Source organism: Pan paniscus, chromosome X, assembly GCF_029289425.2.
Source record: "Pan paniscus chromosome X, NHGRI_mPanPan1-v2.0_pri, whole genome shotgun sequence".
NCBI classification, from domain to species: domain Eukaryota; kingdom Metazoa; phylum Chordata; class Mammalia; order Primates; family Hominidae; genus Pan; species Pan paniscus.
In genome coordinates, this window is record NC_073272.2 from 80154385 (window position 1) to 80171317 (window position 16933).

Genomic DNA, 16933 nt, shown 5'->3' on the forward strand with positions numbered 1-16933 from the left:
TCATATACAGTCATGAGTCAGTTAACAAAGGGGATACTTTCAGAGAAATGCATCATTAGGTGATTTTGTCATTGTGTGAATATCATACAGAGTATACTTACACAAACCTAGACAGTATAGCCTACTACACAGCTATTCTATATAGGTAGAACCTAATGCTCCAAGGCTACAAATTTGTACAGCATGTGACTGTACTGAATACTGTCAGCAATTTTAACACAATGCTAAGTATATATCTACACAATGCTAAGTGTATATCTACACATAGAAAAGGTACAGTAAAAATATGATGTAAAAGATTTTTAAAAATGTATACCTACACAGGGCACTTAACATGAATGGAGTTTATAGAACTGAAAGTTGCCGTGGGTGAGTCAGTGAGTGATGGTGAGTGAATGTGAAGACCTAGAACATTACTGTACACTACTGAAGACTTTACAAACACTACACTTAGGTTACACTAAATTTATAAAAAATATTTTTCTTTCTTCAACAAGAAATTAATCAGCTTGCTGTAACATTTTTACTTTATACTTTTTAGCATTTTTTAACTTTTTGACTTTTTTGTAATAACACTTAGCTTAAAACACAAACACATTGTACAGCCGTATTTTTTTTTTCCTTGAGACAGAGTTTCACTCTTGTCGCACAGGCTGGAGTGCAATGGCGCAATCTCGGCTCACTGCAATCTCTGCCTTCTGGGTTCAAGAAATTCTCCTGTCTCAGCCTCCCAAGTAGCTGGGATTACAGGCCTCCGCCACCACATCCGGGTAATTTTTGTATTTTTAGTAGAGACAGGGTTTTACCATGTTGGCCAGGCTGGTCTCGAACTCCTGACCTCAGGTGATCCTTCCACCTCGGCCTCCAAAAGTGCTGAGATTACAGAAGTGAGCCACCACGTTCGGCAAATTTTTTCTTTATATCCTTACTCTATAAGGTTTTTTCTATTTTTAAGGTTTAAAATTTTTTTTTATTTTAAAACTTTGTTTAAAAACTAAGACACAAACATTAGCCTAAGCCTACAGAGGGTCAGGATCATCAATATCACCGTCTTCCATCTCCACATCTTTTCCTGTTCAACGGAAGGTATTCAGAGACAAAAACACATGGAGCTTTTATCTCCAATGATAATAATGCCTTCTTCTGGAATATCTCTTTGAGGACCTGACAGAGGCTATTTTACAGTTAATAATTTATTACAAGTAGGACAAGTACACTCTAAAATAACAATAAAAAGTATAGCATAAACTGAGCAAACTGGTGTGCACCTGTACACCCTGCTACTCAGGAGGCTGAGGTGGGACGACTGCTTGAGCCCAGGAGTTCAAGGCATGCCTGGGCAACATAGCAAGACACCATCTCTAAAATAATAGAAAATGAAATGAAGAAAACGTAATAATATAAAAGTATAGCATAGTAAATAAACCAGTAACATAGTTGTTTATTAAGTACTATGTACTGTACATAATTGTATATGCTAAACTTTTGTATGACTGACAGTTCAGCAAGTTAATTTACACCCGCATCCTCACAAACACATGAATAACACTTTGTGCTACAGTGTTACAATGGCTATGATGTCACTAGGTGACAGGAATTTTTCAGCTTCATTATTGGACCATAGTCATATGCACTCCATCATTGACTGAAACATCATTATGCAGAGGGTGAATATAATTGCCAAGATGTAGAATCTTGGATTTAAAAAGAATCTTATTTTATAGATGAAGAAACTAAAAGGCCCAAAGTGACGTCAGAAAGATATTGGGAGAGCCAGGATCACATCAGGTCTCTCGGCTTCCAGCCAGTACCTTTTCTACTATAAAACACTATTTTAATTCTGGTTTTACCAATTTCCCTACGAGAACATAATTTCATATTAAAACTGTTCAATAATTTTGACCAAATTAAAACCATTAAAACTACCTGGAAGAACTTTCACTTTGCCATTCAACAACAGGATCCTCTACCGAAGCGTCACTTGTGCCAACAGTTTCATCTTCCTACAACAAAGAGCCAGCAATTAAGATATATGGATATTACCAGCTAATGTATTTCTAATTAAAAAACCACTACCTGTTTTATAGCATTTTTTTGAATTCTGCCCTCAAAAAATGTTCTTCTTAAAATGCACATAATTATTGTTCTAAGTATATCTGTAACTCACGACTAAGTCTACTAGGTATTTCTAAATTTCTAGCATCATTATCTTATTGATATAAAACATCTTTTTGTGATTTCAAAGACTCAATAGATTTCTTGAGTCCAAATATAACTCTCTTAAATACAATATTAGAAACATTGTTTTCAAAATGCCTATATGTCTCTGTCGAGTTAATATAATTACTCTCCATTAAAAATTTTAATTATCTTTTTTATGTAAAATTTTACATACAGTAGAGAATAGATAACCCGTGTACACAATCTCCAGTTTAGGTAATAACTCACTTTCTATTTTATCTATACCCTCACCCACTGCCTTATACTCTAGCATTAGTTTGATGCACAATATGACCAAAAAAACCATTTTAACCATAAATATTTACTAAGATTAGGATTTCTTTTAAAAGTACAACTGCAATGCTGTTATCACATTACATTTAAAAGGGAGCATCAGGTCAGGTGCAGTGGCTCATCCCTGTAATCCCAGCACTTTGGAAGGCCAAGGCAGGCAGATCACCTGAGGTCAGGAGTTCGAGACCAGCCTGACCAATATGGTGAAACCCTGTCTCTACTAAAAACACAAAAATTAGCAGGGCATGGTGGCATGCACCTGTAGTCCTAGCTACTTGGGAGGATGAGACAGGAGAATTGCTTGAACTTGGGAGGTGGAGGCTGTAGTCAGCTGAGATTGAGCCACTGTACTCCAGCCTGGACAACAGAACAAGACTCTTGTCTTTTTTTTTTTTTTTAAAGGGTGGGGGAAGCATCAGTTCCTGAATAGTGATCATTCTTTTAAGATCAAGATTTCATATGGGTGGGGGTGGGGCATGAATGTAGGACATCTTTGATAATAGTTTAAGAACTGTGAATGGGGCCAGGTGCAGTGGCTCATGCCTGTAATCCTAGCACTTTGGGAGGCCAAGGTGGGCAGATCACCTGAGGTCAAGGGTTCAAGATCAGCCTGGCCAACAGGGTGAAACCCTGGCTCTACTAAAAATACAAAAATTAGCCATGCATGGTGGCGCATGCCTGTAATCCCAGCTCCTGGGGAGGCCAAGGCAGGAGAATCTCTTGAACCCGGGAGGCAGAGGTTGCAGTGAGCCAAGTACGTGTCACTGCACTCCAGCCTGGTGACAGAGTGAGACTCCATCTCAAAAAAAAAAAAAAAAAGAATTGGGAATGGCACAAGAATGAGAGTACCATATATTGTCAATGCATGATTAAACCTTCATTATGCATTTAACAATGAAAGCTGTTAAGAGAACAAAAAGACTGGAGAACAGAAGAACAAGATGAAAAGAAGCTATGCTCTTTATTCATTACCATGAAAAAGGTAGGTCTGAGAAAAATCAACATTCAATGATCTCTATGAGGGGTGAAGTCAATAATAACAAAACATGTGTACATTATGTTGATTAGATAGCCAACCAGTTCCGAAACTGTGTAACTTATTAATGCTCTTTATATTTCGCTCCTTTCCATTTATAGGCTGATTTCCTCTTACTCTTTTTTTCACTGTCTCAACGTCAAACTCTTGCTGGCATATTTGATACCCTCACCAAGACAGCATCTGAGGTACAAATCCAAGACATCTAAATGAATTAAATATGCCCAAATATACCTACTAAATGTATTATTAATGAACAAATCTCTTATAAGAATATAATTAAAATAATTTTCTATTAAAGAAGTGACCCTTAAACCCAAATGGATGATACAAACTGGGAAACAAAAAACTACATCAAATAAATAATAGTATATATATAACCTCTGAGGAGCTGTCTGAGTCTTCCTGTACACCTGAATTTTGACATGATGCCTGTGAATTATGCTCTATGTTGGACCGTGTTTGGTAAGTATGCTGACGTTTGCGCTGTGTCCTGCGTAAAGAACGCCCACAGCTAGGCTCATAATCATTCTGTAAAAGAGAAGAATAATATATTTTAAAAAAGGAAAAGCTCAGTAAACACACAAGGAACATATATAAAGCAAATTAGGTGGGGGGTAGGGGTGAGTAGGAGATGAGAATAAATTCCCCAAAAGAAAGTCAACATAGAACTATATTTATACATATTTAATCCACTTTCCACTAATATTGATCACTCTCCTATTTTGTAAACCTTGTGATCAAATTAAAGACAGTGCTGAAAAGTCTGGGTTGCAAAGTCCCACAGACTTCTCTGTACAACGCAGAGTAATAGTTTAGGCAGCAACTTCTTGATCCTCAGTTTTGCCAGAGGCTGCAACCAGACCTGTGCTGGAACCACGTTTAGAAACCAGTATGACAATGATATCATTGTCTGGAGCAGGATTCATCAAACTGAATATGCAATGGAAGCTGTTAAACAAGGTTCAGCCACAGTTGGTCTGAAATCAAAAACCCATGCAGTATTGGTTGCATTGAAAAGGGCACCATCGGAGCTTGCAGCTCATCAGAAAAAAATTCTCCATATTGACAATCATATTGGTATCTCAATTGCAGGGCTTACTGATGACGGTAAACTGTTATGTAATTTTATGTGCCAGGAGTGTTTCGATTCCAGATTTGTATCTGATAGACCACTTCCTGTGTCTTCTCTTGTATCTCTAATTGGAAGCAAGACCCAAATATCAACACAACAATATGGCTGGAGACCATATGGTGTTAGGCTACTTACTGCTGGTTATAATGATATGGGCCTCACATTTTCCAAACCTGGTCATCTGCTGACTATTTTGACTACAGAGCTACGTCCACTGGGGCCCGTTCTCAGTCAGCTCGTACTTACTTGGAGAGACATATGTCTAAATTTATGGAATACAATTTAAATGAACTGGTTAAACATGGTCTGCATGCCTTAAGAGAGACAATTCCTGCAGAACAGGACATAACTACAAAAATGTTTCCACTGGAATTGCTGGTAATAATTTGGAGTTTACAATCTATCATGATGATGATGATGTGTCTCCAATCCTGGAAGGTCTTGAAGAAAGGCCACAGAGAAAGGCAAGGCCTGCTCAACCTGCTGATAAACCAGCAGAAAAGGCTGATGAACCAATGGAACATTAAGTGATAAGCCAGCCTATGTATGTATTATCAAATATGTAATAATGCTGGAAGACATACTGATGATACTAATCATCAGTAGAATGGTGGTGGAATGGTATGTTTTAGGAATCAGTCCAGATGTGAGTTTTTTCTAAGCAACCTCACTAAAACCGTATAATGGGGTACATTTTTCTTTGAGATGTCTATATAATCACTTTCTAGAAAGTACAGGTATCTCTACTGATGTTTTTATATGAAAAAAGTAAGTGTCTTTGTGATTTTAAAGCCAACTGTAAAATAAAATTGTTTCACCTCCTGAAAAAAAAAAAGAAATGTCTGGGTTGCAAGAATTTGCCCATTCATAATTTACGTATGCCACATTATTCAGAATTATTATAGGATGAAGCAAGACATTTCAGTCATATGTGTATATATAATGTGTGTTTATTTAGTTCCGCTCAAAAATCTAGAAAACTTTTTTAAAGTGCTAAGATATATAAGTGGATTTAATAATCTATACTTTTGTTCATTCTAGATTAACATTGAGGGCTAAACTCTGATCTTTTATTTCTCTTGCCCAAATTTCTATCTAAGAGGCCTTCTGCAGAGGTGGGCATGGGAGGGGAGGTTCCATGCCTCACAAACGACAAAGTCTCATCAGAGGGGTTTTACTTAACCCTATATAACGTGTTTTAACTTTCCAATATGACTCTGGCATAACATCATACAACAGAGAAAGAAGGAAATCAAAATATTTTAACCGCAAATATGTTTCTGTCATATCTTGAAATAGCCCTGTAAAGCTGTCTTAAAATCAACATTCTGTAGAGAATCCCTTTCTCTTTCCAGGCCTTTTTCCTGATCCAGGAGAGAATCAACCAAAAGTCTGGCACTTTTATTTAAGTCTGAAAAGAAACATTTGCAACCTACTCTCTGTGAAAAAAAGCTACCTAGAGGCTTCTTCTGCGTAATGAGAATCTCGGTCTCTAAAATTCCTTATCTAAATCCAGACATTTCCTTCCATTGATTCTAGGTCTTTAGACAATAACTTAACTCTTTCAACGAATTGCTAATTAGAAAATTTTTGAATCCACCTATGACCTGGAACCTCCTCCGTCACACCCCCGTGAGTTGTCCTGCCTTTCTGTACCAAACCAATGTACTGTCTTACATGTACTGATTGATGTCTTGTCTCCCTAAATTGTATAAATCCAACCAGTAGCCTGGCCATCTTAGGCATATGTTCTCGGGACTACTTCTTGAGACTGTGCAACCAGTCACTGGTCACTCATGTATGGCTCAGAATAAATCTCTTCAAATATTTTATAGAGTTTGACTCTTTCATCAACAGCATTCTTAAGATTCTTAAGAGCTAAAAAGTATCTTTAGAATAAATTTAGTCCAATCTCCAATCCCCCACCTCTGAAATACAAAACTAGGTCCAGGAGAGAGTTGTTTAAAATAAAAATGAAATGCTCTCCCCTCTCCCCTCTCCCCACGGTCTCCCTCTCCCTCTTTCCACGGTCTCCCTCTGATGCCGAGCCGAAGCTGGACTGTACTGCTGCCATCTCGGCTCACTGCAACCTCCCTGCCTGATTCTCCTGCCTCAGCCTGCCGAGTGCCTGCGATTGCAGGCACGCGCCGCCACGCCTGACTGGTTTTCGTATTTTTTTGGTGGAGACGGGGTTTCGCTGTGTTGGCCGGGCTGGTCTCCAGCTCCTAACCGCAAGTGATCCGCCAGCCTCGGCCTCCCGAGGTGCTGGGATTGCAGACGGAGTCTCGTTCACTCAGTGCTCAATGGTGCCCAGGCTGGAGTGCAGTGGCGTGATCTCGGCTCGCTACAACCTCCACCTCCCAGCCGCCTGCCTTGGCCTCCCAAAGTGCCGAGATTGCAGCCTCTGCCCGGCCGCCACCCCGTCTGGGAAGTGAGGAGCGTCTCTGCCTGGCCGCCCATCATCTGGGATGTGAGGAGCCCCTCTGCCTGGCTGCCCAGTCTGGAAAGTGAGGAGCGTCTCTGCCCAGCCGCCATCCCATCTAGGAAGTGAGGAGCGCCTCTTCCCGGCCGCCATCCCATCTAGGAAGTGAGGAGCGTCTCCGCCTGGCCACCCATTGTCTGAGATGTGGGGAACGCCTCTGCCCCGCCGCCCCCTCTGGGATGTGAGGAGCACCTCTGCCCGGTCGCGACCCCGTCTGGGAGGTGAGGAGCGTCTCTGCCCGGCCGCCCCGTCTGAGAAGTGAGGAGCCCCTCTGCCTGGCAACCGCCCCGTCTGAGAAGTGAGGAGCTCCTCCGCCCGGCAGCCGCCCCGTCTGGGAAGTGAGGAGCGTCTCCACCCGGCAGCCACCCCGTCCGGGAGGGAGGTGGGGGAGTCAGCCCCCTGCCCGGCCAGCCGCCCCATCCAGGAGGGAGGTGGGGGATCAGCCCCCCGCCCGGCCAACCGCCCCGTCCGGGAGGTGAGGGGCGCCTCTGCCTGGCCGCCCCTACTGGGAAGTGAGGAGCCCCTCTGCCCGGCCACCACCCCGTCTGGGAGGTGTACCCAACAGCTCATTGAGAACGGGCCATGATGACAATGGCGGTTTTGTGGAATAGAAAAGGGGGAAAGGTGGGGAAAAGATTGAGAAATCGGATGGTTGCTATGTCTGTGTAGAAAGAAGTAGACATGGGAGACTTTTCATTTTGTTCTGTACTAAGAAAAATTCTTCTGCCTTGGGATCCTGTTGATCTATGACCTTACCCCCAACCCTGTGCTCTCTGAAACATGTGCTGTGTCCACTCAGGGTTAAATGGATTAAGGGCGGTGCAAGATGTGCTTTGTTAAACAGATGCTTGAAGGCAGCATGCTCGTTAAGAGTCATCACCACTCCCTAATCTCAAGTACCCAGGGACACAAACACTGCGGAAGGCCGCAGGGTCCTCTGCCTAGGAAAACCAGAGACCTTTGTTCACTTGTTCATCTGCTGACCTTCCCTCCACTATTGTCCTATGACCCTGCCAAATCCCCCTCTGCGATAAACACCCAAGAATGATCAATAAAAATAAATAAATAAATAAAAATAAATGAAATAATAAATCTTAGATTACTTCTAACAACAGAAGGGAAAGGACTCAAAACAATCTACATACAAAAAGTAACAATTTAATTTTTGGAACTGAAATCTAAACTCTGCTCTTTTGTTATTCTCTTGCTCAAATTCCTATCTCAAGGGTCTGGGGAGTCATGCCTTACAAACCATAGGGTCCCATCAGAGCGGTTTTATTTAACTCTATGTAACATGGCTTTACTTTTCCAACCTGACTTTGGCATAGCATCACATGACAGATAAAGAGGGGAATCAGAATATTTTAATCCCAAATGTTTCTTTGCCATATCTTGAAATAGCCCTGCAAAGTTGTCTCTTGTGGGGGAAAACCTACATTGTGCAGAGGACCCCCTTCAAGGGAGAATCAACTAAGAGTCTGGCATCTTTTTAAGTCCGATAACAAACATTTACAACCTATTTTCTCTGAAGTTTGCTACCTGGAGGCTTCATCTGCATAATAAGAATCTTGGTCTTCAAAAACCCTCATCTTTTTTTTTTTTTTTTTTTTTGAGACGGAGTTTCACTCTAGTTGCGTAGGCTAGAATGCAATGGCGTGATATGGGCTCACTGCAACCTCGGCCTCCAAGGTTCAAGCGATTCTCCTGCCTCAGCCTCCTGCCTCAGCCTCCCGAGTAGCTGGGATTACAGACATGCACCACCACACCTGGCTACCCAAACCCCTATCTTATTCCAGACATTCCTTTCTCTTCATTCCAGGTCTTTAGATAAAAACTCTTTCAACCAATTTCCAGTCAGAAAATCTTGGATTGGAAACTGACCTGGAAGCCCACCACCCACCTTCCAGTTGTCCTGCTTTTCTGCACCAAACCAGTGTACATTTTACATCTATTGATTGATGTCTTATGTATCCCTAAAATGTATAAAACCAAGTTGTAGCCCGACCATCTCAGGCACAGAGTCTCAGGATCTCCTGAGGGCTGTGCCACGGACCATTGGTCACTCATTTTTGGCTCAGAATACATCTCTTCAAATATTTTAGAATTTGATTCTTCGTCAAAGGCACATAGACACACACAAATTCATGCCATGTTTAATCCCTTATATCCCATTGAGGATTATTTCTACTATTTGCGGACAATATAGAAGAAGAGAAATTGAGTAACTATGGATAACTTACCTGTAGTTGTAACAAGAATTGGCAGTATGTTCATTTAGTAAACAGGTCAAAATAGAGATTTAATTTTTAATGATTAAAATTTGAAGTGAAAACTATTTTATTCTAACCTTTACAAATATAAAACATTACTATTGATATTCCATTTAGCTAAGCTGCAATCCTAGAATGTAATCAGGAGCCAACAAGTTTAAAAGTGTATGTAAATGTTTCACATTTTCAACCTAAGTAAAAATATCTACAGACCTAAGTACCCTGTCCATTAGTCTCAGCCAAGTCTGATGTTTGATAAAATCAGCTTAGTAAGAAACATGAATAAAAATCAGTGTTCTGAGTCATTCAAAATCTCTTAAAGAAAAAAAAACTTACCAGAGAACAGCAAATAAACTAACAAAACAATAAAGTTAATTTCTTAACAATAAAAGTTAAGAAAGCAAACATCAAAATGATCTAATATTTGCAGATATCCATTTGATATTTACCTAAATTTCTGTTTATCAATTATGGAAAAAAATGCAAATTCAGGGTCCATTACCTAGATTGGTTTAACAACATCAAAATCATCCTAGACTCTTCAAATTACCACACTCTACAGAAATTATGGTTAAATTTGGGAACAAAACTATACATTTGGTGTACCTGAGAGTATTCTGCTTAGCAGTTTCTTTCTATAGTACATCACAATATACAGATCATATTTTGCTCCTAAATGATTTGGTAAGCCAGGAATGGGTCTAGGGTAGGGATCAGCAAACTTTTTCTGCAAAGGACCAAAGTGTAAACATTTTTTGGCTTTGCAAGTCATACAATCTCTGTTACAACTATTCAATTCTGTCTTACAGCCTGAAAGCAACCATATACAAGACATAAATAAGTGAACGTGGCTGTGTTCCAATAAAAATTAACAGAAATAGGTAGCAGAACTGATTTGGCCCATGGGCTATAGTTTGCCAATCTCTGGCCTAGGATATCTGGATCATTTGTTTTACATTCTAATTAGTGATCTGGTAATATATTTAAGGTTCTACTTTGATCATATAAAAATGGTTATTTTAATACAAATATCTTATACCTACAATGACCACATGTCCTAGATTTGGGGGGACACTCGACTTGTAACTTTGTTCTTATTAATAATAATCATATATCTCAATTTGTGGCTCAAAAAGTAGGTTCCCTATATGCAGATACCTATTAAAATAGTCTCTTAACACACAACTGCTGCCTCTCAAAAGCCTATTATCTACAAATATCTGCAAATAGTGTATCCCAAAGTATTGTAAAACTATACTTACCCTTTGAGTAGTGTAAGATGGCTTTTTCTTCTTTTCAACTGTATAAAGACTGATTTCTATGTCACCTTTTGCAGTTCGACATTCTTCCTGTACCCTAATAACAAGTCAAAGGTCAAAGTAACAGAAAATCAAGAAGAAAACCAATCATCTAAGAATCAGATAATAAAAATACTTTTAAACATATAATTTGCCACTTGAACTATTTTTAAGCATATAATTCAGTGGCATCAATTACATTCAGAAAGTTGTGCAACCATTACCAGCATTTCCAAAACTTTTTCATCACTTCAAAGATAAACTCTGTGACCATTAAGCAATAACTCCCCATTTTCTCCTTCTTCCTAGCCCCTGAAAACCTCTAATCTATTGTATGTCTCTATGAATTTGCCTAGTCCAGATATTTCATATAAGTGGAATCATATAATATTTGTCCTTTTGTCTCTGGCTTCTTTTGCTTAGCATGTTTATCCACGTTGTAGCAGGTATCAGAACATCATTCTTTTCTGTAGCTGAATGATATGCCATTTTGTACATATACCACAATTTGTTTATCTATTCATCTGTTGGTGGACAATTGAGTTGTTTCCACCATTTGGTTATTGTGAATAATGCCACATTTAACACTGGTATACAAATATCTTTGAGTCCCTGCTTTCAATTCTGCTTTCTATGTTTTGAGTAAATAATCATTTACTCCAAAGACATTAATTATGTCTTTTTTTTTTTTTTCTTATCACTGCTGCCTTCTTATAGCAGAAAGCAGAAGAAAAGGAGAAACCAAATTAATTTTGCTATTTGTTGGTTGATCTGGTAAAAGGCTTGGTTAGGAAGATACTTGATTAAAATGAATTGTACATATTCTCTGTAAATGTCCTTTCTCTTTTCTAAATCTATTTCCAGTTGCTGTGGAGTATCTGAAAGTTATTATTACAGCAAATGTCAGGGTTTACAAATATGAATAGGGATTATAAGTTTGAAATTAATCCTAATGAAATTCTTTCACCCAATGAAGCCTACCTAAATGACATTTCTAAAGATACTCTAAGCACTAGCATCTAACAAATAATTGTACTCCCAGGCTGCTCCAATGTTAGGGTCCATATATCACTCACATATTTAATTATGTAAGACCTCATGAGTTCTTAATACTACTTGTATTCTTTTCTTCTAATCTAGGCTATAAACTCAGAACACAGATAATGTTTTGCATTTTCAATATTCCCCAAAGCATTCAGCACAAAGCTGAAGATGATCATTATTTGTTACGGAGTGAACTCATTGGAATAATATGGAAAAACTAATGCATGACTAAACTATATTTTAAAATACCTCATTTACTAGGCTAACATAGTACATTTCAATTCACTTCCTAAGAATAAAGCTTTAAATGTTTTTCTAAATGTTACCTTATTGACTCACCTACTAACCCCATTATTTAGTTCATTGACCACCACTCTTCTGCTCCACGCCATGAGATCTCTTTCAGTGGCCATCTGGCTCCGAGGAGCATTGTTATGCATTTGTCTAACACCTTCAATTTGACTACTATGTCTTCGAAGCCTGATGTTTGGGGAAGAAGATATGTCCATGTTTGGACTTCTCAGAGCTAAAACAAAAACAAGGAAAATTATCACTCTGTGAGCAAAGGCACCATAGTTTTCCAGAACAGAGCTCTAAATAAAACAGTAGATTCAAATATAGTACTGCTGTAAGAATTGCTATCCCTTTGTTCTATATTTTCTGTACCCTCCTTTGTGTTTTTCATATTGTTATAAACAAAGCAGGCACTCTTATTGAGAAATGTTTAAAATTTCTATAATTATTTTAATTTTTTTCAAAGTAGTTTCACATCTGACGTCTACTAAATGCTCAATGAATATAAAAAAATGTATTCAACATGATTTGGAGATTTACAAATGTTTATTAGTACTAGCTCAGGAAGGAGCTTTTTGAGCTAAATTCTATCTTTGTTCTCTCCATTACAGTGTTTCTAGATAAAACATCAATAAAACTTTCAAAAATGTTAAGATTCAAAGTGTAAATAAATATTTTTTTAAATCAAAATTTCATTTTCAAGATTGATGAGCAATGAAAGAAAGAAAACAAAGTAACGGAAGTTTTACTTTTTAATACTCCAGAAAGGTTCATGTTATTTTTCTTATATTTACAAATAAAACACAAATGGAAACTGAAACATCCAACTGTTAAATGTCAGAAAAATTTCAAAACAAATCAATATTACAAATAGAAGTCAGTGGGGTCTCTTGACTAATGCCATTTCTAATCTGTCCACAGAAACCTAGTATTGACGGTACAACAGAATACAGATTTCATTAATGGATATTTAAATCAGGGTTCTGAGAAAGTTTTATGTCTCAGGAATAAAGGGCCTGGATAGATAGGATTATCAGCCCACTTGTCATCTTGTTCTAGGTTCAGAAAAGCTTATCTGAGTTAGGTGTTCAAGTAACCTAAATGAACTATTTTAATTTTATGAGATATTGAAGAAATCAGGAAATGAGTAAAATACCCTGTGAATCACCACAAATTTAAATCACCTTATTGATTTCCATGGAATCTAAAATGCAATGTTACACAGATAAATGACTCTAGTTACAAATATATGAAAAGAAATAAATCTGAAAAATCTCATAAGATGACTACATTTGAAAATAAAACTGATAGCTCTTGATACAAGCTAAAACTTATATAAAACTCAGATGCCCTGGCACGTTTAATGTAAAAGATAGGATAGAATATCATTTTAATATCATTTAAGGATAGAATATTCATTTTAAGATAATTAATTATACAATAACTTCTACTGGTATTAAGATCAAACTATTATAAAAGTTAATTCAGAAGCTCCATCTGTATTCCCTAAGAGTGCTTCTTGTCTTCAGTGTATTTTTTTTTTTTTATTCAAGAGAAGAGCATGGTATTCTGCTTTCCTCTCCACAAAAGAGGAATTGGTAGTAATTTCTAAACTTAAGGTAGTTTTAATTTTGAAAACTATATAGGTTGTTTCCTCTACAAAAGGGCTAGACTTACTGTAGCACTTCAGTTCTTAAAACAAATGTAAAGATTACAGATAAATTACTGAGTAAAAAGAAGACAGTGTATTAAAATGCATCACCTGTATTTCTCAGGAGACCTTAAGTCATTTTATCCACAAATGATGAGATTATGAGACTTCGATATATCTGATATCAAAATTGTAAATTAATAAAAAAGTTTTTGTTTATAAATGTAAAATATTTTCCATGTAATTATTTGGTAAAAGTAAAATAATTACAGTACATAAACTACACCCTTTACAAGTATAAAAATACTTACCACCATTAAGAGAGTATGCTCTATTAACTGGAAAATGTGGAACATCTCCTTCATTAATTAGTCTCAGGTCTTGTTCTCTCTGCAGCTCCCTGATTATTCCATCAAGAATGCTCTCATCTTGGTCATTGGTTTGCTGCCCAATTACCTGTTCTACTACCTCACCATCACCTTAATAAGACCAGATACAAAGCCACAAAATTACTTACATTTTAGTATACCTTAAACATAGTAAAAACAACCTATAAATTTCTACACAAATGATTAAAAACAGGATTAAATGTAAAATAAAGTATATATCAAATGAAACATTTGTAAATATTTTTGATGTACTAGCTTATGTGTCTGACTTAACCAATGCTCCCAAATTAGACATTATTATGAGAGCCTTCTCATCTTTAAAAATACAATCAAGTGCTGCATAACGACATTTCAGTCAAAGATAAACCACATATACAACGGTAGTCTCATAAGATCATAATGAAGCTGAAAAACTCTTATTGTTTAGTGACATCATAGCCTTCACAGTGCAGTGCAGTACTCACGTTTGTGGTGATATTGGCATAAACAAACCTACTGCACTGCCAGTTATATAAAAGCATAGCACATATAATTATGCACAGTACATAATATTTGGTAATAAATGACTATATTACTGTTTTATGTATGCACTATACCATACTTCGTATCATTTTGAAATGTACTCCTTTTAATTATTAAAAAAACATTGCACTGTAAAACGGCCTCAAGAAGGTCCTCTTGGAGGTATTCCAGAAAAAGGCATTGTTATCCTAAGAGATGACAGCTCCATATTGCCCCGGAAGACCTTCCAGTGGGACAAGCAAGATGTGGAGATAGAAGACAGGGATATTGATAATCTTGACTCTGTGTAGACCTAGGCTAATGTATGTTTGTGTCTTAACTTTTAAAAAGTTTAAAAAGTAAAACAATAAAAATTTTAAAAATAGAAAAACCTTATAGCATAGGGATATAACAATATTTTATACAGCTGTACAATGTATTTGTGTTTTAAGCTAAGTATTACTAAAAAAGAGTCAAAAAGTTAAAAAACAAACAAACAAAGAAACAAAAAACCAAAAAACCTAAAAAGTGTTTCCAGTAAGCTAAGGTTAATTTGTTACTGAAGAAAGAAAAATATTGTTTATATACATTTAGTGTAGCCTAAGTGTACAGTGTTGATAAAGTGTACAGTATTGTATAGTAATGTTCTAGGCCTTCACATTCAACCACTCACTCACTGAATCACCCATAGCAATTTCCAGTCCTTTAAGCTCCATTCCATGGTAAGTGCTTTATACAGTCATACCATTCTTAATCTTTTATACCATATTTTTCTGTACCTTTTCTGTCTAGATATGCTTAGATATACAAATATGTACCATTGTATGTATAACTGTCTATGGTATTCAGTGCAGTTACATGCTGTACAGGTTTGCTGCCTAAGAACAACTAGCTATGCCATATAAGAGTTTTGAGTAAGGTTTGAACAAGTTTAACCACAGATACCTAAAATGCTTTGCTTCCTTCTTTTGTGAAAATTTCCTTTTTGAAAGAAGTCGAAATGATGATCTTTCAACTATTACTGTCTTTTGATAACATTTTAGTGTTTTAATGAGTACAAAATTTTTATATACACTGAAACTTAATGACTATTTCTGAATGAAAATGTTAAATCTTTTTCTCTCTTAAGTATATCATAGCCCTGGTTTTCATCTTGTCCTCTAGTCAGATTTGACAGAGTAACCAAATGATCAGATCTTACAAGAAATGTACAAGAAATAAAGTCTGATAAATTAGACTTTCTTATTCATTTGTTTTCAAGTTTATCTCCCATTTAATTAATATTCACACCTTTTCTCCTTGGCTAATAAATATGACATCATCACAGTAACTACAAGCACATGTGTAATACCATTTCCCTGCTCTACAACCTTTATGAGCAAGAACATAAAAGGACGTGCAGCATTTCATTCCATTCAAGCCTTAATTCCCTAGCAATGATATGAAATTCTACTTGCAAATCAGTAACTTACTAGCTCATACCTGAAGACAACCTACAAGTACCAAAGTAAGATATGAAGGCATTTTAAGTGGGGGTACAGGGCAGTATAAATAATGGAAATATGCTAACCAGAAGAGAATAAATTGCTTTGATAGAAAATAGCTTATTCCAATGTTTTATTCTACTATCTTCCTATCATATATCACATTCATCTCTGCTTTTCCAATATCTCCCAAGACTGAGTGTTCTTTAAATAGTCACATCCTCTTACCCTACACCCAATAACTCTTTGCATTTCAAACATGAGGATAGGTAAATAGCTACCTCCAGCTGCGGGGTAGGGGTTGTTTTCTTTTTATTGAGACAAGAGTCTCACTCTGTCGCCCAGTCTGGAGTGCAGTGGCGCAATCTTGGCTCACCGCAACCTCTGCCTCCTGGGTTCAAGCGGTTCTTGTGCCTCAGCCACCCAAGTAGTTGGGATTACAGCCGTGCACCAACACCCCCAGCTAATTTTTGCATTTTTTAGTAGAGACGGGGTTTCACCATGTTGGCCAGGCTGGTCTTGAATGCCTAACCTCAGGTAATCCACCCGCCTTGGCCTCCAAAAGTGCTGGGATTACAGGCGTGAGCCACCGCGCCTGGCCAGTCTGTGGTTTTTCAAAGTTTCCTCTTCTTAGCTTAATTAACTATGAACCCTCAAACTAAAATACCAATACGATAAGCAGTGGAATTCCACCAGTTATAAAAGCTTTTACTACAACTCCATACTATAGAAAACAACAGCTTCATACATACATAAGGTTTTCTAAAGAAATAGGTCAATACATTATCTGCTTGATGCTTATGTTTGTCCTAACCCACTTATCTGTGTCCAGGTG

At 37.4% G+C, this 16933-nt stretch overlaps 1 protein-coding gene and 1 pseudogene across 2 annotated transcripts in view; one reads left to right on the top strand and one right to left on the bottom strand.

Moving 5' to 3' along the window:
- The window catches only part of BRWD3 (bromodomain and WD repeat domain containing 3), a 140016-nt gene that overhangs the window by 37044 nt on the left and 86039 nt on the right, over nucleotides 1-16933 (bottom strand). For both annotated transcript variants that reach the window (XM_008978138.4, XM_003824424.5), the window contains exons 18-22: nucleotides 14036-14203; nucleotides 12119-12305; nucleotides 10700-10793; nucleotides 3932-4081; nucleotides 1927-2003 (exon numbers count right to left, since the gene is read on the bottom strand). In XM_008978138.4, the coding sequence (XP_008976386.1) occupies nucleotides 1927-2003; nucleotides 3932-4081; nucleotides 10700-10793; nucleotides 12119-12305; nucleotides 14036-14203 (676 nt within the window). The remainder of the gene's footprint in view (nucleotides 1-1926; nucleotides 2004-3931; nucleotides 4082-10699; nucleotides 10794-12118; nucleotides 12306-14035; nucleotides 14204-16933) is intronic.
- On the top strand, nucleotides 4185-5855 carry LOC103787084 (proteasome subunit alpha type-1-like; annotated as a pseudogene).